Genomic DNA, 24,525 nt, shown 5'->3' on the forward strand with positions numbered 1-24,525 from the left:
TATTCATGCTCAGATGCCGAGGAGCTCAGAAGGTGGGTGACTGTGACCAGTGATAGTCATGTATATAGAGATTGGAAATGCATGTGAAAACTTCTCAATGTCAAGAGCCCTGGAATGAATTTTTCTGTATGAAACTGTGTGTTTTGACAACGAAGTGGAGATCTTTTTTAAACGTTGGAACCTTATTTAATTTTATGTCTTATAGAGTTTATAATGAGTAAAAGATTATATAAGCGTAATAATTCATCTGTAAACCTAGAAATGTACAGCCAATTTTGAAAGAGATGTACCCTAGCTCAGAAAAATGTTATTGAATAGGTTAATGCTGTTGTAATGAAATGCTTCTTCTAATTAAAAAAAAAAAGAAATGAGTTATAAATGACTGAAAATGTGGAGCCAACTAGGTCAAGGAGATTTCATGAGAGAGGACTGATGCCCAAAAGGAGTTTCAAGGACTTCTTGAAAGTGCCCTACAAGAGAAAGAGTTGGCTTAAACTATGGCTAGGTGCACACAACAGGAAGTTAGGTCACAACAAGCCAGTTGTAAGGAGGTAAGATCTGTCCCACCCCTTCACTTCTAATTTACCTTTACTGGAATTCAAATGAGCCCATAAGAAGGGAAGCACAACGTAGAGAACAGAGGACTTCCCCTTTCACCAATGCAGACCTCTAGCCTGATGTAGGCTCAAGTTGAGGAGGGAAGATTGAAATTAAATAAAGTTCACCATTTTCATTAATGTCTTGGAATGAACACTGTAAGTTTTGACTTAAACTGTATTTATGATATAAAGTGACTGCAGGTCTGTTTATTAAATGAGTAAAAAGCCAGGGGTGTGTGGTGCAGGTCTATAACCCCAGTGCTTAGGAAGCAAAAGCAGAGGACTGGAAGTAGAAGACGAGTTGGGGCTACATGAGACCCTATCTCAGAAACCTAGAAAAAGTAAACAATAAACTCACAGGGCTTATCAGAATTTCATGAAGAAATAGGGGAAATTTACCCCTAATATTAAACAGTTTAAAAGGAATAATGGGGAATTAAAAGTAAAATTGTGTTTTGATCATTGTTGGTAATGCTTCATCAATATATTGGCTATATAAACAAATAAGCCTTTGGATAACTACTGGTGCCATGTGGGATTTGAGATGGAAAATGAAAAAAGATTCTTAGAAAAGTACTACATGGTATTAATTATCCATTCATAGCCGTTTTAAGGTACCTGAAATTATCTTCTTCATTTGCTAATTTATTTCTCTGTGGAAGGAAAGTTACTTGAAACAGTAAGACAATTCAGAGTACAGACCTCTGCTTTGTTATTTGTTATGTCACCAGTACTTAGCGAAGTAGGTACTCAATAGACACATAGGTAGAAGAAAGAGCACAAGCTAGCTCACACCTGGGTAGAGGTTGTACACTGCCATTTTATATTCCTCTTTTTTCCTTATGGTGAACACATGTCCACTGAAATGAACAGATTGAATGTTCTCATTGTTGCCCATGTTGAGTAGATACCATCGAATTCTCTGACCCTGAGCCATTACTAAGCCTGGTAGTGTATCCATCACATAACCATTGATTGCTGGAGAAGAAGAACACAGAACACAGAGAAAGTTAACAAAATCTATTGTAGAAGTTTCCTTCCTTCTCCATTGAAAATACTGATACACACCAGGATTCTACTTCTACACATTACTCTTATTACTGTTCAAGTCTCTGGCTCAAGGCTCATTTGAAAAAGTGCATGCTGCATTTCACAGAGAATAGTATTTGTACATAGGTTATGTTACCATGGAAGCGATAATTCTCTTTGAAAGTGGGGTCTTCTCTCTGAATTTTGCAGGGTGCCTTGCAGTTCCTTTCCATGTTTTCAATGAAGTACCAGCTTTTGGTCTCATCAAAGATAGTGAAAAACAGAGCAAATTCTTGCACTGTCACTTGTCTTCCATGAGCAGAGCTCAGGGTGTTTGTGTGGCAGATCAGAAGGGGTCCAATCAAGCCTGAGTGCACATCTCTTTCCTACGGTGGGAAGACATCATTTGGGTTAGTGTAAGTTCTCTCTTAGCACCTTGTATGCCAATATAACCTGCCCCCCCATCTTCTCACAGTACCAGTTATCCTCTGCAGTAGATTCCAGAGTTAGATTTTGAGCATTCAAATATGGTATCACCTCCCTTACTTAAAACTTCTCATTGTGCTTAGGATAAACACCAAAATTTTTAGCATATACAAGATAAAGAACATTTCTTTTAAAGAAGAATGTGGCTTTTCCAATGAAGACCTGCTTACAAAATCAACATCAGAAAAATAAGCCCAGGCCTTGCAGTCAAACTCATCTTCAGTGGGTGCCATATGATGTTGCACTTTCCAAAAGTATGTTTTGATCTCATTAGGCTTAACAAAGTTTCTTCTAGGTTCTTCTCTTTGCCTCTGATCTTCCTTATAAGAAATGATGCTAGAATAGAAGGAGTAGGGACGAGAGGCCTGGTTTTTGAAAGTTACCTGCAGAGGAAAAAAAAATCAAGAATCATATTTTAGAAAATTAAAATCCTTACCTCAAGTTTTTGTATCTATATCCCTCTATCTTTTGTCTTTTCCAAGTTTTAATATCCTGGATTAAGTGGAAAAGGATGAATGCTGTTAGAACCCAAATCTAAAGAAGGGAATTATGAGGAATTTTTGAATTATATTTATAACATGAAAATTACAATGGAGAAAATTGCTAAACACTTAAAAGTAATTCCAAAGTAAAAGACAAAATGTCACTAAGGATTTGCTACTTAAGGTTCTTCATAATAAATTCCAAGATGGATGCATATTATCTTTTAATTTTAATTAATTAATTAATTTTAATGTACATTTTAATTGAATTTTTGTGCATTTCATATGAAACATCTTAGTCATCTTTATACCCCCTCCTCCATCTGTACCTCCTCATACCTGCCACCAGATTTCATGCAGGGATTCCCCTGGAACTGCAGTTAAGGACAGTTCGGTTCATAGCCACTGTGTGGGTGCTGGGAATCGAACCTGGGTCCTCTGCAAGAGCAGTCAGTGCTCTTAACTGCTGAGCCACCTCTCCAGCCCCCCTACAATAAATCTTAATCATATTTAGAACCCTCCCTCACCCAAACCCTACCATGCTCCCCCCACCAGATTTCATGCATTCTGTCATATATGTTAAAGCCTATATGTTAAAGTCAAGCTTTTTTACCCAGATGTCCCTCAGTGCAAGTTCATCCACCAGAGTCTAGTCAGCCTGTCTAGAGTCAGTTGATCTTTAAAGAAGATCAACTATCCCCCATCAGTAGTAATCAATTGCTACTAGTTCCTCGGCTAAGGTTGGGGACTGATAACCATTTCCCTAGTTCTTTGCTGGGTTTTTGTCTGATTGAGTTTGCTGCAAATTCACATGAACAAGGTCCCAGATGCCTAGAAAACTCTGTTTCCTTATGTTCATGCACCAACCCTGGCTCTTACAATCTTTCTGCCCTGCTCTTCCACAGTGGTCCCTGAGTCATGGGTGGGTGACGTTTAATATGATTAATTAATTTTTAAAATATTTTACTTATTACTTTATTTTATGTATGTGAGTGCTCTGTCTGCATGTACCTAATTGCACCCATGTTGTGCAATGCCTGAAGATGCCAGAAAGGGGCGTTAACTCCCTGGAACTGGAGTTTTGAATGGTTACTAGCCACCATGTGAATGTTGGAATCCATCCCTGGTCCTCTGCAAGAGTAGCCAGTGCTCTTAACTACTGAGCCACCTATCCAGCCCCCATATTATCTTTTAAAAAAAACTTATTTTTTAGATTTAAAAACTCTTGCAATATAAAAAAAAATTCAAGTAAAAAAATAATGCACCTACAATCCCATAGCTAGTCAGTCAACTGGGTAAATGAATGGATGTTTTTGGAATAAAAACAACAATATTTCTCTCATTTTTTTAACTGAAAAACTTTATTGAGAATTTCATACATGCATATAAGGTGTTTTGATCAAATCAATGCCCACTCTCTCCCCTCCAACACCTCCCATACCTCCCCATCATTTTTTTCTGACAACTTCGTCTTTCTTTCTTTCTTTCTTTCTTTCTTTCTTTCTTTCTTTCTTTCTTTCTTTCTTTCTTTCTTTCTTTCTTTCTTTCTTTCTTGTGTGTGTATATGTGGGTGTTTTGCCTGCATGTACGTAGGTTTACCTCTTTCTTTCTTTTTCTTTCTTTTTCTTTCTTTTCTTTTAAATGGGGATTTTTGCTACTCTAACATTCCCCCCTCTGAAGAGGTAACCCTAAAATCTTTTAGGGATTAGATAAGAGCTCCCAAGTACTTTTGACACTTTTGGCCTTTGGAGCAGAGTATGTTGCTAAGGGGCCCAAGGACATTGTGAGTTTTAGCCAAGAAACTGGCTACTTTTCTTTGGGGTCTTTTTCACCCTAACTGCCTAGCCAATTCCTACCTCCTATTCTTGTCACATCATCCTCTGAAGAAGTTACATAAATTGTCAATAGGGAATGGGGACGCAGACCACTGTGGCTTCTTCCTTGCTGAACAGGGACACAGGGTGAGGCAACTGGGGTACCCCTTCAGTGGGTCTATCTAAAAGATTCCCAAATTACATAACTCTTATCTTTAGGGAGAAAAGAAAGTCCTTGACTGGTGACTAGGGAATGTGAAGGAGTAGTCAAGGCAAGAGTAGTTAGCATATTAAGTTCTACATAGTGAACCAGAAAAAAGTCAGAACAGGGCAAATTTCAAATGTTCATATCAGAGTCCATTGGGATTTCTTGACAGGGGCTACTGAAAGCATCCCTCTATTGGGTTCCTCCTCATTTTTCTTTTGTCTGCCAAGGCTGGACTCGAGAGTGATGGACTCAGGATTTGTTTTCAGGTACTTTGATAGCTGTAGGAGCGGTTAGAATCAGTGTCAGTTCCCTCTCAAAGGCTTCATCACGTGGGGACAGGATTCAGGCGCTCTCAGGCGGTTCCCTGAATTCTCAGCCCCTATGCTGGAGGGAGGCCAGGACAGGCCAGTACTTCTCTTAAAATGCACCAGAATAATGAGCTTACAGAAATTATTGATAGATTAAATGATTAAATGTAAAACGTGAGCTATAAAAGGAAATGCTTAAAATTTTCCTGGGTAGAGAGGAAATTTTTTTTAAAATAAAGATTTATTTATTTTCCTTTGTACAAGTGTTTGGATTGCCTGTATGTATACTGGTACGTGTGTAGAGCCCACAAAGCCTGCAAGAGGTCAACAGAACCTCCATATGGGTCCTGGAAATGGAATCTGGGTCCTCTGGAAGAACAGCAAGGACTCTTAACCGCAGAGCCACCCTCCAGCCTCAGAGGAATTTTTATGAATACGAAATCAATGAAAATGTCAAAGAGGAAGTTTTATGAGTTACTACCTAGAAAACCTATTTATTTTTATTTTATTTTATTATTTTTTTGCATGCATAAGGCCAAGTAGATGAGCCTGTGCTGGAGAACATTTGGGGATTCAAGTTAGACTCTATAGGCTTTATTACCCAGACAGAAACCTATTTTATTTTTAAAACTCATATAAAATTAAGAGACAGAAAACTTGGCAAATACTTTTAATTAAAATTATCAATGGTTACTATCTAATATATAAGGTAATATTAATAAAATTTCCCCCTGTAAAAAGACTCTCCTTCATTCTTTTTGTTCCAGGCCTTTCACGCAGTGACACAAGATTGTCATCTATAAAGTTCACACTGAAGAACTATACAATTGAGGCACAGAAAATGCAAAAAATAACTTTTTAAGTAAATTCGTAATTTTGTATTGGGACATCTCTATCTATACTTGACTGCATGTGGCTTCTGGGCTGTGGGTTTTGCAGGCAGTTTTGCTTTTACTTTCATGTCATATATACAAATATTTTTTAATTAAAAAAACAGTGACTTTTATTATGTATGAATTACATCTCAATGAAAAAATATAAAAATCTGATAGAGATGACTTTGTGTCCAGGACTGATAACTGATAAAAGGTTAATGTGACAATCTTCTCACCAACATCTGGCTTAGCTCAGGTTGACCCTCCCTCCAAATACTACAGAATGAATTTTCTCAGAGTGCAAGGATTTCTGCTTGGTTCTCAGCTCCGGTTCCAGCAGACTACCCTCCAAGGCATGCAGGAGAGGTAGCCAAATATTATTTTTATAATCAGAAACAAACTAAATATATGGAACGAATTGTTTTTGTAAATCCATTGTCCTTAACTTACCATGATGTTGTCTTCAACTTCTGCTCTTATATATGGCCCCAAGAGCCCCAAGTGTTCATTAAGTTCTCCACGGTATAAGGGTTGACTAAAAGAACCATCAGTAAACTCCTGAAAAACGACTTTCTTGAACTGAGGGGCATTGCCACTGTGATCCCTGTAGAAAAAGCAGAAGAAAATAAGGACACTCCCTGATGGACCCATAAGGAAGAATGCCTCTCACCTTTGTGTTCCCTGTATTTGAGGTACATTTAGTAAAATTGATGATAGATGAATGAAATGGTGCAGGGAGGAAAGAAATAGAGAGTAAAGACAATTTTCAGGTGTTGGGGTTGTTCAGTTGTTATGGGGTAACTCCATTTAAACTCTTTTTATATGTACATATGTATGTATTTTAAGAAGTTTATACAGTAGTAGGTTTCCATATGACTTTTTCAAAAGGCCTTTAGTGTTAGTTATTCCTCCCCATATTTCCTCCTCTACCCTGTCCTTAAGTAACCAAACACTTTCTGATTATTTAAGGCCTGCTTACAAGATGGAGCCTATACCTGGCACTATCAAGGCCAAGAACCTGTGGTTAGACAGCTCACAGGCCGTAGGGGAGAATCTACTACTATTCTTCTAAATAGACATAGTGTTAAATTGACTCCTAATGACTTATTGTTATACCCATAGATTAATGCATCTCTCAACTCTCACCAGAGAACCTTCTTTTTGAAGCAGATAGCGATTAACATAAAGACCCACAACTCATCAGTGTGCAGAAAATGAGACTGTGGAGTGTTTGGCCCAAATGGGACACCTATATCACCTATATCTTCTCCCAAGGTTCAGAAATCGTTGCACAAGAGGTGGCAAAAAGAGATGGTGGGTGAATACAAAGAATCTGTGTTTTTTCAGACACAACAGTGAAATTGCACATATCAACCCACAGTGTTTGTGACAGCATTCACAAGCCTCGTGCAAACCACACCAGACAAAATCCCAGCATGGAGGGCAGAAGTTGCCAAGAAGCTCCAGTGCTAGCTGAGGAATTATTGGTAACTGATAGCTGCTGGGAGAGGGAGAGTCAGTTTTCTTTAAAAGTGTGATGCTGGATAGGTTGATCAGGCTCCAAGAGATGAACCCACACCAAAGAGCATTTGGGGAACATAAATTAGACTGAATAGGCTTTGAAAAACTAGAGGACATGAAATGAGTGAGGGTACGAAAGTGGGGGTGAATCTGAGAGGAGATGGGGGAGGGGTCTGAATATAATCAAAATACATTGTATGAAATTCTCAAAGAATCAATAAAACATTATTAAAAAACTACCATATCTAACAAGAGCCTCAGATGATTAGATCTGAGTGTAAGGGAAAAGGAGTACTTACAAATAACTTAGAAGTTGGGGCTGGAGAGATGGCTCAGCGGTTAAGAGCACTAACTGCTCTTGCAGAGGACAAGGGCTCGATTCCCAGCACCCACATGGCAGCTACAAACCGTCCTTAACTCCAGTTCCAGGGGAATCCAAAGCCCTCTTCTGACCTCCGTGGCATTGCACGACACAGGTGCACTCACATACATGCAGGCAATACACTCATACACATAAAATAAAAACAATACATAAAATATTAAAAAAAACCCAAAAAAACAACTTAGAAGTTTGAGGTCTAAATATGTGAAAAGAAGGAATGGTCGTTAATAATGTGATTGATGTTGATGAGACTAATCCAGTGAACAGGGAGAAATTGGTGGTGTAAGAGAGAAAAGGAAGAATTGGTGGAGAAATGGTTTTATGAGAAGCGAAAGAGTGATACAAAGTGCAAAACTTGTATGATGAGCATAAATGGTCTGTCTATTTTCATTTGTGTGAGGTAAAGTAAGTAGGTACAGATGTCAGTAAATATGTTGGCAGTTGGTGGAGGTTCATTGCACTAGTCAGCTAAGAGTGAAAATACAGAGAAAAACACTGGAAATATGAGGGGAAAGTAGAAAATGTAACATAGAAGTGAAGAAGGAGTAGGAAAGCCAGTGGATCAGGGAAACCCCATATGGCTGCTGTGTAGCAATGAGGGTCATGAGCTGGAAAGCCAGGTGGAAAAGTGAAAGCAATAAACTGGCTCTACGCTTCCTCTAGGACCTGCATTATGCAACTGTTGCTCAATTCTGCCACTTCACTGTCCCCTACCTTGAATTTCTCACTGTACTCCCACTATGCTAACCCATTTTGTGTCTCAAAAATGTTAAACTTGCCCCGTTCTCAGTGATTAGTGCTTGTGTATGGAATTTCACTCTGTCTGGGAGTGTCCTTTCAGAGCTCCATCCGTTGACTTCATTATTATTTAGGACTCAATTCCTCCAAAGGAATTTCTCTGACTACCACAGCTAAAGCAATCCCTGGACATTCTATCATATTTTATTCTATCTTCTGAACCACACCATTGAAATTCTCTTTATACTTTATCTTTTTTGCATGTGTGTATATATGTGTACTTGTGTGTGTGTGTATGTGTGTGTGTGTGCATGCGTGTGTGTGCACATGTAAGTGGAGGCCAGGGATCAACCTTAGATGTCATTCCTGAGGAGCCACCTACCTTGTTTTTTGAGATAGGTTCTGTCACGGAACCTGTAGCTCACCAATTAGGCTAGGTTTATTGGTCATTGAGCCCAAGGGATCCGCCTATCTGTGCCTTTCTAGCACTACAACTACAAGTGCACACCATGACGCTTGTGTTTTTTTTTTTTTTAAAAAAAAAACATTGTTATATTCTAAATTATGTATGTGTGTGTCTCTGTATGTGTATGTGTATGTGATTGCAGGTGACCACAGAGGTGAGAAGAGCATATTGGATCCCTGGAGTTACAGGTGGTTGTAAGTGTCCCAACCCGAGTGCTGTGAACCAAACCCACGTCCTCTGCAATAAACATTGACCTCAGGTCCTATGGTTGCAAGGCAAGTACTTTACTGACCAACTCATCTCCCTAGTCCTCTCTTAATAATTTTTCTACTAATTTGTTGTTCCTTCTCCCCAAGAGAAGGAAAGCTCCTTATCTTACATGCTGCACTGCAGTACCTGAAACAGTTATCTGCAATATAGTAGGTACTGCATCATACCAGTTGACTGATTTTTCTTATGATTTTCCCTTAAAATTGTCTGTACTTTCTTTCCTCAGACTCAATCTCCTTTGGCTCTCCTAGAATCAAACCATGCATTTCCCTCTGGATTTTCCATATGTGAGAACAACACTACCTACACCCTCAACTTCTTTACTACACATTTGGCGTCTTTCTCTTTCAGGGATCTTTCATGACAAGACTCCTGTTGCAACTCATAGGGCTGATAGATGAGGTTAACTTCTTAAAAACTATGGAAATGTTTTAATGTGTAACATCAGGCAAAATTACTTATTGTAAAGTCCTAGTAAAATCAAAGGCCACAATAGCAGGGAAAAGAAATAACCAATGTCACATACCTATTTCTTAGAATATGAGAAGATACACTCATCCCATAGTCCCAGAGGCGCTCCACAGCTGCAATAAAATAGTGCCGGGTTTTCTGCTGAAAGCTGCGGGGATCCTGATTTTCATCCTCACCATAAATGTCAAAATCTTCTCTGTTTGTTTCAACTGCAATGGCATCATCATAAGTTGCTTCTTGCTCTGACTGTAGAGCAGTAAGGGTTATTTCCCTTTGATGGCGTTTCAAGACCAGTGGATTTTGAGAGCACAACTTCTGAGTCCCTCCTTGCTTTACCCAAGTGGCTTCTCTTTGGGGCCAGTTTTGTTTTTCATTTGTCACTGTTGAGCGATTGTTTTCACAAGGGTTCAGAGACAAAATGATGTCCTTTGTCTTAATGGATGCAATTTCTGGTGATTTCTCTTTGAATTGCCGTTCTCTTTTTCCTGTCTGTATAGCATGATGGCTATCCCAAGAAAAATGATTCAGCAGTTTGGAGGCAGTCTTTTCAGAGCTTTCAGTTGCCCCTTGAAGAAAGGACACTTTTCCAGGTCTGTTTGATTTACTCGATTTAATAGCACCCTCTGTTTTTTGAAGAAGGGTCTTTTCCATGACATCTAGGTGGCCAGGAGATTCATGGCTAGCTTCTGTAGGTAAAAGTTCTTCTTCATGAATGGGAACTTGAGGAAGCAATTCAACTTTGTCAGACGCTTCAGGAAAGACTGGTTTTAAGAGAACAGTGTTCTCAAGGTTTTTAGATGTGGTTGAGTTTGAGTCACTTGCCCCCAGGGAGTCAAACTTCCTTTGATTTCTGATCATTTCCCATGGTAGGATGGCTAAAGAAAGGTTATTTTGGGGGGCTCCTTTTAAGAAATGACTGCTTTCTTGAACTCTAGAACTATTTGTCTTAAAGGAATAACTATGGGATGATGTCAGAGCATGAAGAAAGTTGTTATGGGATGGGATCCTTATGAGATCTGTAGGTGGTGATGTAGAACTATTAGTCTGAGTGGTGGTTTTCCTCATAGGAGAATCTGATGAGGGAGACTGAGTTGAGGTATTATCCACAATTTGCCACATTTCAAGCTCTGTTTCATCTATTTGGAGTCTGAATTGTTCCAAAGTCCGTTTACTACGTTTAGCAATAACATTCTTCTGACTTGGGTAGTTCTCTGCCCTTTCCTCGGTCTGATTTACCACAACTTCTGAATTTGTTTCCTGTTCCTCCTTTGTTTTTAAGAAATGGGTCATGTGAATCTGTACTGTATTTGTTGAGTTGTTTATTGATCTGAAGTCTTGAAGTATTGGTGCATATGCCTCTTCATCTAAACTCTTATTTTGCCTAGTGCTTAGTAAGAAAAGGTCTTTCAGGAAATTCTTAGAGCCGGTTGCTGTATACAACTGAGGCAGAACTACTTTATCTTGGATTGATGCTTTGTTCTTTTGTGTTTCTTCCTTAATATTTTTTTCTTGATTGTGTATCTTATTTTCTTGTACATTAGCCAAAGTAGCATGAAATATGCTTCTGTTTCTTGGAAAAACTGTGTCTTGGAGTCCTGTATCCTTTGTGAATCCATCTTGTTCTTCACCCACTTTATTCTTCCCTGACAAGAACTTCTGATTTTTCCCAGACTTTTCCAATCCTAAAGATACTAATTGCTTTGGACTAGGCTCTTGTCCAGAATTCCAGTTCTTTCCATGGGCACTTTTCATCAAAATTTCTGATTCTGGCAAGAAAACTACCTTGAAGAATGGCATATCTATACTTTCTGCATCTTGTAGCACAGAACTTTCATTTTTTTTATGAATTATTTCTTTATTTTTTGATGAGGCAGTTTTATTTAACTCATGGTTCAGCCTCAAAACTGTAGTATTTTTGCCTGTAAGTGTTTCATTCTTAATCAAAGATGCTATTTCTTGAATCTCAGTATTGATTTTTAATACAGTATCTAGCAAAAATGATGTACCATTCTCAGTCATTGTTGGACTATCAATGTGGGGTTTCCCATTAGTTGTGGAATCATTATATACCCTATTTGTTTTTATCAAAGGGATATTATCTTTGAATAAAGAATTATCTTTGGTCAACAAGGCAAATCCATGAAGCCTCTTCTCTATGAGTAATGTGTCATTCTTCACGGATGATACATTATTTCCTGGTGAACTTTCTTGACTATTTACTAAAGCTGCATCTAACAACTTGGAATCATTATTTCTTTCACTAATGTTTAGAGGTACATGAGATTCAATAAGGGGATATGTGTTTTCATCAAATGTACTAGTGTTCAATTCATTACCAAAGTGAACTGGCATATTTGGGGATCCTGAGGAACCTCTCTTTTCAAAACTTGCTGTCAAATTGTCTGATAGAATTGTTGCAGTCATATTATTTGGCAAACTAGAAACTTTCAAATCAAGTTTCTTCAATTCTGCTGCTATAGCTGTCCCCAAATTCTCATTTGGTCTTAATTGGAGGCCTGGCTCAGGAGTAAATACTATACTCTCAATGTGATGGGGTTCTGACTCAAGTTGTGCCACTTTAGCTAGGCCTTCATTGCTGTCAATTGCACCAGGTGAATAATAATCAGGAATAGCCTCATATATGGCTTCTTGGCCATCTGGTGAGGATAACCCATGTGGAGTAGGATGACTCTGTCCCAAAAGCATCAACAAGCCACTAGGAGAGACACTTTGTACTTTAAGCACTTCTGATCTCTCTCCAAACTGATGCTCAATCTTCTGTACATCATTTTCTGGAATTGTGGTGGCTCTGGATTTCGTTTGCCTACTGTTAGGGTGCTTTGAATTCTTGGAGAAGCTTCTGGAATCAATGAAACTGTTGTCATTCACCAAGTATGTTGGAATATTTTCATATATTTCTTCATAATAATCACTAGTACTCTCGTCACAACTAGAAACTTTCAGTAAGGCTGACATGCCTCTGTTCCGAAAGTCTGAATTATGGCACCCCAGGACCCATAGACCTGAAAATAAGAATGAATAAGACTCTGGTTATTCATAACCAAAGTTACAAGTAAGTTATATATTAGAGGTTCTCTCTTAGTCCTAGACAAAAAATGCTAGCCAAGGCTATTACATCATGAGTCATTTGGTCAAATCATTGACACATGGAACAGTTCAACGATGGTGATAAAAGTCATTACTGCATTGCTACTATTGGGTTTTGCATGTTTCTGATCATAAGAAAGGGATACAAGGCCAGCAAGATGCCTCAGTGTGTAAAGCCACTTGCCTCCAAGCCTGATCACCTGAGTTTGATACTTGGAACCCTTGTGGTAGGAGGAGGAAACCGACTTCTGCAAGTTGTCCTCTGACCTCTACACTCGTGCCAAAGCATGTATATCTACACACACACACACACACACACACACACACACACACAGAATATCAAAAGAGGAACAACACCCCTAAAACCTTCCTCTCTTGCTAACTCATAAAAACTTTGTTTTTAAGATCTGAAATATAATAAAACATTTTCCAATGCTCAATGACACAAAATTTATATATCTATCTCTAATGCAGAAATTCTCAGGAAGTGGTTATAGAATTTTTACACTCAAATAAATCATAGGAACCAGAAAGCAGGAATTTATTCTGAGTTGGATAAAAACCCCAAACTGATTAAGTCAACCTCAGGTCTAGAATTAACCAGGCCAGAGTCAAACACATTTGGACCATACCATTATGCTCCTATGCTCTAAAATTCATGTTAGATCATGGAGTCAAGAGACTAGTCTACATACTTTGTCTATTTAATTGACTTTTTCATTAAAGAATATATCACTATTTAAAAAAATATTTTTTAAAATTTTATGTGTATGAGTGTTTTTCCTGCATGTATGTAAGTGCACCACATGTGCATAATTGCCTGTGGAGGCTAGAAGAGGGCATCAGATCTCCTGGAACTGGAGTTAGGGATGGTAGCCTCCATGTGGGTGCTGAGATCAAAACCCTGGTTCTCTGGAAGAATAGCAAGTACCCTTAACCCCTGAGCCATCTCTCCAACCCAAAGAATCTATTATTTTTAAAAATCTTTTTGTGAGATGGAGAAGGGAGGTTAGACAGGGAGAGAGAGAGGAGAGATAAAACTTAGGTGGCATAAAAAGCTAGAGGGAAATGTATTAACTCACCCCCCTGAAAAATACACATACAATATCTGAACATGAGTGCATAAGTTTACCTGATGGCTATATAACAAGAAACACAGTGCCAGACAGGAGGAACCTCCCTTTGAGTTGTTGGTCAGGGTAGTCCAAAAAAACTCCCAAAATAACACAGGCTATTTCCATAGCCCTTGATGTCCTCCCAGAACTTGAAGGTAAGACCCTATTGCTGAAGACAGGACATACTTCAGACACAGGACTTAGAGCAATGGAGCTGGAACTGACCTGGCAGCCTTCTACCTGAAGACTAGCTCTCACGGTTCTAGAGGATACTATGCAAGCTGCTAAGGGAGAAAATCAAACAATGGTCCAACCCAGCTCCAAAGCATAATAACCACAGCAGCTGGCAGAACAAATTATCTCTATTGGTACAGAAGTGACACTTTTATCTAGACAGTAATCAATAGCTATCTAATTGGATGTAAAGCCCTCTCAATGGGAGGGAACTCATGGGTGGCACTGTAAAACGTAGCCAAATACACATGGCTGGAGAGGTCATAGATCCTAGAGAAAACCCTATCTCTGTCATATCTCTAGACAAATGAAATTTCTTCACATGCGCTAAATATGAATTCTTATATTTACAGACAAGTATACTGTACACCACTCCCCAAAGAAGCTTCTTTTTGCAATAGATGGAGCCTATTACAGAGTTCCACAACTGGTCACACATAGAGAATATATGTCTGAGAGATGCTGAGCCTTAAGTGACATCCTACAGTGAAACTTCTATACCTAAGGCTCGTGGAATTTAGTGGAACAGGGGGTAGATAGAATACTTATACATCTCTCAACTCTTACCAGCGAAGCTTCCTCACACAGCAAAGTGCAATGCAGACAGAAGGCCACAAGTGGCTACGTTTTAGAGAACAAGAGATCGCAGAGTGAATGTGCCTGGATAGAACTATATTAAACCTCACCCACCCATGGCTCAGGATTGCAGAAGAGGGGCTGGAAAGATTGTAAAAGCCAGGGTTGGTGCATGAACATAAGGAAACAGAGGCTTCCAGGTCACTCGGAACTTCTTCATATGAACTTGCAACAATGGTGACAGCATGCACAAGACCCATGCAGACTCAATTAGGCAAAAACCCAGCACAGAATGAGGAAATGGGCAGCAAGCCCCAACCCTAGCTAAAGAACTATTGACAACTGATTACTGCTGGGTGAGGGAGAGTAGATTTTTAAGAAAGTGACTCTAGATAGGCTGACTAGACTCCAGTGAATGAACTTGCACTGAAGGACAGCTGGGTACAAATTCTTGACTGAATAAGACTTAACGTATATGACAGAATGCATGAAATCCAGTGGGAGGTTATGGGAGGGTGTGGATGGGGGAGGGGGTCTAAATTTGATTAAGATCTATTATCTGAAATGCACGAAAACTCAATAAAAATATTTTAAAAATCTTTTTGTATGTATGTGAGCATGAGTCTAGCACGGTGTGTGTGTGTGTGTGTGTGTGTGTGTGTGTGTGTGTGTGTGTGCGCGCGCGTGCGTGCATGTGTGTGTGTGTAAGTCAGAGGACAGTCTCTCATGGTGATACTGGCCTTGTCTTTCACCTTGTTTGAAACAGGGTCTCTTTGTTGTTATTGCATATGCCAGGCTAGCTGGCCTGTAAACTTCTGGGGATCCTCCTGTCTCTGGTTCTCATCTTGCTATAGGAGCACTGGAATTATAGACACATGTTAACATGCCTGGTTTTTTATGTGGGTTCTGGAGATCCAAACTCAGATCTTCATGCTGCATGGCAAGTACTTTACCCACTGCTCCATCACCCCAGTACAAAGAATATATTTTGAAGCTATTTGGTTAGATGTAAGATTAATTATAATGATTTTTATTTGTTTAGTCACATTTGTAATGCAAGAAGATGATCTCATTACAAAATTTCACCCAATGTAGTTTAAACACTAATCTCTCTCTCTCTCTCTCTCTCTCTCTCTCTCTCTCTCTCTCTCTCTGTCTCCAAGGTCTCACTATGTAGCTCCAATTGGCCTGGAACTCACTATGTATTCTAGGTCAGCCCAGCCTCTTGAACACACAGAGATCGGCCTACCTCTGCCTCCCATGTGCTAGGATTAAAGGCATGTCACCACACCTGGTCCAGCCCTTAACTAAAGTATCTCTGCATTGGCATTCCAAATCCATGAAAACCCTGCAACTTGCATGTTTGTAACCTCAGAGGGTTGGGGTGCAGAGACAAGTTGACCCTCAGAGCTCATTGTCCAGCTCTCCTAGTCAGTCACTGAACTTCATCCAGGTTCAGTGTGAGACTCTGTCTCAAAAAAGAAGGTGGAAAAGTTAAACCAAAAGATGAACAGTTTAAACAGGTCCATAGCAAATATGGAAATCAAAATAGTAATACAAAGCTTCCCAACTAAAAAAAGCCCAGGCTCAGATGGATTCATAGCAGAATTTTACCAGACCTTCAAAGATCTACAACCAATACAACTTAAATTATTCAAAAAAGATAGAAAAAGAGGGAGAACTCCCAAATTCCTTCTATGAAGCCAGTACTACCCAAACCAGATAAACACACAATAAAAAAGAAAACTGGAGGCCCATATCCTTAATGAACATACATGCAAAAGTTCTCAACAAAATACTCCCTAACCACATACAGACACACACATAAAAGATCATCCACCATGATCAAGTCAGCATCATTCCAGAGATTCATGGATGGTTCAATATACATGTCAATAAATACAATAAATCATATGTAAGGACTTAAAGACAAAAAATCACATGATCATCTCAATAAATGCCTGAAAGGCCTTTGAAAAAATTCCAACATGCATTTATGATAAAAGTCCCAGAGGCATATGGAAATAGAGTCCTATAAGCTTCTGGGACCCTGCTCATATGACTCTACAGCAATTGTGTCAGCATGCACAAGTCCCATGCAAACCCAAGCAGACAAAAACCCATCATAGAACTGGGGAAATGGACAGCAGATCCTAATCTTAGCTGAAGAAATACTGACAACTGTTTACTCCTAGGTGAGGAAGAGCTGATCTTCCTAAAGCGAGGGACTCTAGATAAGCTGACTAGACCTCAGTAGATTAACTTGTTCTGAGGAATGCCTGGGGACACTAACTTGACACAATAAGCCTTAACACAAATGACAGAATGGATGAATTCCAGTAGGGCGATATGGGAGGGTGCCAGTGGGGACAGGAGTATAAAGATGATTAAGACTGATTGAGATGTTTCATATAAAATACACAAAAAATCAATAAAAGTGAAATTTAAAAAGTCCTAGAGGGAACTGGACTGTAGAGAACATACCCCAACACAATTAAAGCTATATACAATAAACCTACAGCCAACATCATTTTAAATGGAGAAAAACTGCAAGAATTCTCATTAAAATCAGGAGCCAGACAAAGCTGTCCACTATCTCCACTCCTTTTCAATACAGTGTTTGAAACTCTTGCTAGGGCAAAAAGAGAAGAGAAGGAAATGAAATGGAGTTAGTTGGAAAAGAAGTCAAATTATCCCTATTTTCACATATTATACACAAGAGCTCCAAAAAATTCCACCAGAACACTTCTAGAAATGATCAACACTTTCAGTAAAGTGGCCAGTTTCAAAATCAATTTATGAGAATCAGTAGCCTTTCTATATATATTAATAATAAGGAATCAGAGAAAACATTCATGGAAACACTCCCATTCACAATACCCCCAAAAAATCTAGGAATAAACCTAACTAAAGACATTAAAGACCTCTAAAATGAAATTTTTAAGTCTTTGAAGAAAGATATTAAGACACAAGGAGACAGAAAGACCTCCTGTGCTCATGAATTGGTAGAATTAATTGTGAAAATGTCATCCTACTAAACCAAGTTATAGATCTCTGTGAGATCAAGGCCACCCTGGTCTACATAGTGGGTCTCAGGCTATCTGGGGATACAGGAAAACCTGGTCTCAAAAAGACACCCTTCCAAAAAAAATCTTCCAAGTAAAAAATGCCCAGGGCCACATTGATTCAGCACAGAAATCTACCAAATCTTCAAAGAAGAAATAATACCAATACTACTCAAATTATTCTGTAAAATAAAATGGGAAGGAACGCCTCCAAATTCATATCATGAAGCCAGTATTACCTGGATGTCCAAACCAGATAAAGACCCAACAAAAAAGAAAATTATAGGCCAATCTCTCTGATGAACGTATATATAAAATTTCTCAATAAAATGCTTGCAAATTGAATTCAAGAACACTTAAAAAAAATCATCAACCACAATCAAATTGGCTTGATCCCAGAGATGGATGCAAAGAGGGTTCAACATATGTAAATCAATAAATATAATTTATCATGTAAATAGACTCAAAACAAGCCACATGATCATCTCATTAGCTGCAGAAAAGCACTTTGACAAAATTCCAACATCTTTTCATGATAAAAGTTCTGAGGACTCTAGGGATACAAGGGCCATAATTCAACATAATAAAGGTGATATATAATACGCTTATAGTCAACATCATGCTAAATGGAGAAAAACTCATAGCATTTCCACTAAAATCTGGAACAAGACAAAAAATGTCCTCTCTCTCCATTACTGTTCAATATAGTGTTTGAAGTTTTAGGTAGAGCAATAAGACAAGTGAAGGAGATAAAGGGGATAAAAATAGGAAAGGAAGAAGTCAAAGTATTTTTATTTGCAGATGATATAACTCTATATAGAATAGGCTCTAAAGACTCCACCAGAAAACTGCTGGAGGTGATAAACACATTCAACAAAGTAGCAGGACACAAAATGAACACATAAAACCAGTAGCCTTCCTATACGCCAATGACAAACATACAGAGAAAGAAACCACGGAAACACTCCCATTCACAATAGTCTCAAAAATATCCTGGAATAAATCTAACCAAGGAAGTAAAAGATTTGTATAATAAAAACTTTGAGACATTGAAGGAATAAATTTAAGCAGACCAGAAGATGGAAAGACCTTCCATGTTTATGGATTGGTATCATCAATATTGTGAAAATGTCCATTCTAACAAAAAACAATATACAGAGTCAATGTAATCCACATCAAAATTCCAAAGAAATGCTTCACAGAAATTGAAAAAATATCTTGAAATTAATATGGAAACATAAAAGACCTAGGATAGCTGAAACAATCCTAAACAATAAAAACAGTGCTTGGAGGTATCACCATCCCTGATTTCAAATCATACTACAGAGCTATAGTAATAAAAAGAGCATGGAACTAGAATAAAAACAGACACATTGATCAACAGAATAAGATTGAGGACCCAGGTTTAAGTCCATGTATTTAAAGTCACCTTATTTTTGAAGGTGTCAAAAATACATATTAGAAAAAAGACATCATCTTCAGCAAATGGTGCTTTTCAAACTGGATAGCTACACACAGAAGAATAAAACTAGACCCTTATCTTTTGCACTGCACAAAATTGAACATTTCTCAACATAAGATCCTATACACTAAATCTGTTAGAGGAGAAATAAGGGAATACACTTCAGCTTATAGGCACAGGAAAGGACTTTCTCAGTAGGACCCAATGAACACAGGCATTAACACCAACAATTGATGAATGGAACCTCATGAAACCAAAATGCCTCTGTACAGCAAAGGACACCATCATTAGAGTGAAGAGGCAACCTACAGAATGGGAAAAAATCTTTACCAGCTGTACATCTGACAGAGGTTAGCATCTAAAATATACAAAGAACTAAAAAACTGAACACCAGAAAACAAATAACCCAATTATAAACTGGAACATGGAACTAAACAGAGAGTTCTCATAAGAAGAACAAATAACTGAGAAATATTTAAAATGTTCTACATCCTTAAGAATTAGAGAAACACAACTTAAAATTACTTTGAGATTTCATCTTACCCTAGTCAGAAAACAAATGACAACAAATGCTGGTGGGAATGTGGGGAAACACTTATCTGTTGTTGATGGGAATGTAAACTGGTGCAGCCACTATGAAAATCAGCATGGACGTTCCTCAAAAAGCTAGAAATATGTCTACCATATGATCCAGCCATACCACTCTTGAACATATATTAAAATGACTCCATAGCATACTATAGAGATACCTGTTCATTCATGTTCACTGCTGCTCTATTCACAATGCCAGGAAATGGAAACAACCTAGATGTCCACAAACTGATGAGTGGATAATGAATGTATGGTATATTTCCACAATGGAATATTATTCCACTGTTAAGAAAAATGAAATTATGAAATTTGCAGGTAAATAAACGGAATGGGAAATAATCAACCTGAGGTAATCCAGACCCAGAAAGACAAACATCACATGTTCTCTCTCATATGTGGATGATAGATTTCACTCTTTAGATATGTGTGTTTAAACTCGAGTACCTATAGAAGTCAGGAAATCAGTAAGAAGCTTTTGAGAGAGGCTTTTTGAGAGAGGAGATAAAATGCAGGTAATATGAAGGGGGAATGAGTAATAAAGAATTAAATGAGGATGGGAGGGCAGGGTGGCTATGGGAGTATGGGGAGGGATAACTAACATTAAATACTTTTGAAAAAGCCAAGTGAAAACCTACTACTATAGAAGCTTCTTAAAATATATACATACACAATATAAAAAGTATAAATGTAGTAACCCTATAATGGGGGTTCAATTTCCTTACCAGATACAACAGGCTAACGAACAAAAATCCCAATGCCAGGAATGGACTCCTTCTTTTTGAGTTGTTAACCAGGGAGGTTCCAGATATCCTCAAATAATACCGGCTATTGCCTCTACTCTTGGTTACCTACCAGAACCTGACAATAAGACTCCATTGCTGAAGACACTGCATACGTGAATTGTAAAACAAATATGGTGAAACCAAGCTGGTACTGACCTCAAAGCTTCATCCATGCTGCCTATTTTTCACAGTTCTGGGAGGTACTATGCATGCTACTGAATGAGTAATCAACAGTCTTTCCTAGCTATAAACCTTGCAAGCTACAATAATTACCGCCTGGTAAGATATACCCACTGGTGCAATAGTGGCATGAATGTTATGGGAGGAACCAACTACTTTCTGATTGGATTTAAAGCTTCCTCCACAAGACAGAACTCATGCCTATTATGGTATATTGTGCCAAAATGCCATGGCTTGCTAGGTCATGGCCTCTAGAGGAGAACCCTATATTATTATTCTGCTAAATGGACATAGTAATAAACTGCCTCCTAAGTTTTTATCTTTATACTCATACATTAGTGCATCTCTAAACCTTCATAAGAGAAGCTCCTGTTTGCAGTAGATGATAATTACTACAGAAACCTGCAACTGGTCAAGTGCAAGGAATAAGAGACACTGTGGCATACTCAGCTCTAAATGAGACATCTACATCACATCCTAGCTACCTAAGTCTCAGAGATCATAATGGAAGAGAGGACAGAAAGATTCTAAGAGCCGGAGACAATGGAAAACTACAGTGAAACAGTGTTTTCCAGACTCAACAAGGCAGTTGCACATATGAACTCACAGTGGCGGTGACTTCATGCATAAGATTTGCACAAGATTAAGCCAGACAAAAGTCCCATGGAGAGGGGAGGTGATCATGAAGTCCCATACCTAGTTCAGGAGCTATTGGCAACTTATGACTTCTGGGGAAGGAAAAGTAAGTGGGTTTTTTTTTTTTTTAAGGAGTGCAGCCCCTGACAGCATACACATGCTCCAGTAGATTGTCGTATACCCATGTACATACACAGCACTAAGTGGTCTCTTGTGTACTTAAAAATAAAGAAGAGACCCTGGGATCCCTGTTTCTGCCTCTACATTGCTGAGGTCACAGATATGCGCCACCATGACCAGCTTTTTGTGATTGTGCTGCAGATCTGAATTCAGTCCTTATGTTTGTACAGCAATTACTTTACCTACTGAACCATGCCCCCCCAACCCAAATGATTTTTTAATCTCCACTCATTTAACATGCAAAAATTATATGTCACTTCTGTTTTTATTAGTAATAACATTTCGATCTTTCCCACATTTTTATTGGTTATCTGACTTCTTTAGGGGACCTGACTGCTTATTTCCTTGATCAATTCTTTAACTGTAAAATTATTTAGTATAATGAAAATATTAACCCTTTGATCATGTTCCACATATTTTTCCTCCATTAGTCACCTGACTGTTTAATAGCATGACTTAGTACACAAGGCTTTATCATTAGACACAAGCCTGTGAGACTTTTCCATTCACCATATTTTCTTGAATTTTTAAGCTTAAAAAGACTTTCTGTGTTCTAAAAGCAAATAATGTCTCTTACCCATTGTGCTAGTAGTGAGATAGTACTGATTTTTTTTATTATTATTTTTATTTTATGTGTACCAGTGTATTCCCTGCATGTATGTGAGTGCACCTGTGTCATGCAATGCCGTGGAGGTCAGAAGAGGGCTTCAGATTCCCCTGGAGCTGGAGTTAAGGACGGTTCGTAGCCACCATGTGGGTGCTGGGAATCGAATCCTCTGTGAGAGCAGTCAGTGCTCTTAACCACTGAGCCATCTCTCCAGCCCGTGATTTTTTTTCTTATAGACATATCTTTTTTATTGTTTGAAAAATCTCATGCATGTATAGAATGTGTTTTTATCAAATCCACCTCCCCATTCCCCGCTTCAATTCCTCACATTCATGCCCCCCCCACTTTTCCCTCCCAACTTCATGTATGGTGCTGATTTGGAATGCAAGGATTGAGAGGGCAAAATAGAGTTAAGGAAAGAAAACAGACACCCCAAAGGAGGGAGAGAGGTGAGACGGCTTCTAAAAATAACATTTGGTCAGACACGGGCTCAATGCAAGTCTAATTTGCTTCCTAGTTAATGAAGGGGAAAATGGAGATGCTGAGGGAAGAGAAGGTTCATTCTAGAATGGCAATCATAAAGTCCCCTCTGAAGACAATAACAACGTTCTTGTTATACATGGAAATCTAATCCTAAAATAATAAGAAATGTATTGATATAACAGCACTGTGAACAAATTCCATTTAAGCTATGTTATTTTAACAATGACCCAGAAAATGTTGAACTAAAGTAGTTTGCTACCTGTCCCAGGTCGGGGGATAAAACCCACTTAGAGTACCACAGGCCTCCAGCAATGTACATATGGAAAAGAACCTTTAGTCTGTGATCAATTAATCAATACGTGGGTATGTTTATAACATATAACAAGCTTATATACAAATTCACATGCATATACATGTAAATTTTGCTTATGTCAAAAGGTAAAAAAATTTCAAAAACTTGGTTTATGTTGTTAGGCCATTAAACATAATCACAGTCTCACTGGGTTTCAACAGAGATGACTAATCAGTGCTGTGCCAATCCCTGCTCCTCTCTCCTTCAGGAAGGAAAGGTGCCCAGGACTGTCTGGATGGGAAGAGGCAGAGGCCATGGAGGCCGAACCCCACGCTGTGTGGTTAAGATGTCTGGAATAGTCTAGAATTCCTGCTGGGAGTACACTGTGTCTATACTATCCTCTCTCTGTTTCTGACTTGCTTCCCCAGCTCGATGCCTGACATTGTAAGAGACCAGAAGTTAACTCTCCTGCCGAAGTGGCCTGTCTGCAGCTTCCAGGAAGCCCTCATGTACAGGGCAGCTGACTCATCAGACAACCCGCGTCCATGAGCAGTACATGGGTCCTGCCTCGTAGTGTCAATTGTTTGCTATTCCACTGACAACAAGGCTTTCATTTGTTGAAGGGACACGAGCAACAGGGAAGCAGAGTCCTTCTCCAAACTTCCTCCCACTTCATGACCAGCCTTGTGTCTGGCATGCCTCTCTCCAGAGTATCAGAATGATCTGAGTCCCTGGTCCTTGCCAAGGAGGTTTTCCTGTAAGCCTGTTTCTTAGCCCATAAGCTGGGACCTCGAAGTCCCCACCTCAAGTCCTTTGTAGAGTGTAACAGTCCCTCTGCAAAGGTACCAAAGCTACCTGAAAAACAGGCACGGGTCTATTTATATACACCTACTATAAGGGGCTAAATACCTGATACACAGGGCCACCACTGAGTACCAAATAAGGCACATGTCTAGCTACTTGTTCTGAGACAAAAGGCCCAGGGGTTCCCTACCACCTGCCAGCCAGCAGGGTCCGCTTTTCCAGATGACCAGTCCAGACCAGTATGGGTAAGACCAAAGCTAGGCCTGGACATATCTCACTGAGCATGGAGCTGTGATCTATAGGCTCTCTCTCTTCTTTAAGTTGACCAGTGAAAAATAAGGGGAGTGGGGAGTGGGACTTGTCAAAAACACTCCAAAGGCCCAAGCCCTCCTGGGAGTTTTGGACTTTTTGATTTCCCCTTTTCCACTCATGGAGAGCTTTTCTCTCTGTCTGAGAGTGTGTGTGTGTGTGTGTGTGTGTGTGTGTGTGTGTATTTCTTTACTTCTAATAAAGCTTGTTTCCGCTGTGGAAACAAAATAAATAAAGAAGAGAACACATGAAATTTGAAGGGAATAATGATAGTGGGAATAGGGGAGAAGTTGGAGAGGAAGGAAAGGCGTGGACTTGATAAAAACCCATCATACACATGTATGAAATTCTAAATTTAAAAAGTACCTGAGGGCTAGAAAAATGGCTCAGTGGTTAAGAACACTGGCTGCTCTTGCAGAGGCCCCAGGTTCGATTCCTAGCACCCACATGGA

At 39.0% G+C, this 24,525-nt stretch overlaps 1 protein-coding gene across 1 annotated transcript in view; it reads right to left on the reverse strand.

Annotated features, from left to right (window-relative positions):
• The window catches only part of F8 (coagulation factor VIII), a 111,070-nt gene that overhangs the window by 46,918 nt on the left and 39,627 nt on the right, over nt 1–24,525 (reverse strand). The window contains exons 14-18 of the mRNA XM_008842039.3: nt 9,705–12,672; nt 6,252–6,405; nt 2,285–2,497; nt 1,786–2,014; nt 1,395–1,577 (exon numbers count right to left, since the gene is read on the reverse strand). Coding sequence (XP_008840261.1) covers nt 1,395–1,577; nt 1,786–2,014; nt 2,285–2,497; nt 6,252–6,405; nt 9,705–12,672 — 3,747 coding nt within the window. The remainder of the gene's footprint in view (nt 1–1,394; nt 1,578–1,785; nt 2,015–2,284; nt 2,498–6,251; nt 6,406–9,704; nt 12,673–24,525) is intronic.

The sequence above is a fragment of the Nannospalax galili genome, unplaced genomic scaffold (genome assembly GCF_000622305.1).
Source record: "Nannospalax galili isolate Female #2095 unplaced genomic scaffold, S.galili_v1.0 scaffold880, whole genome shotgun sequence".
In the NCBI taxonomy this organism is placed as follows: Eukaryota; Metazoa; Chordata; class Mammalia; order Rodentia; family Spalacidae; genus Nannospalax; species Nannospalax galili.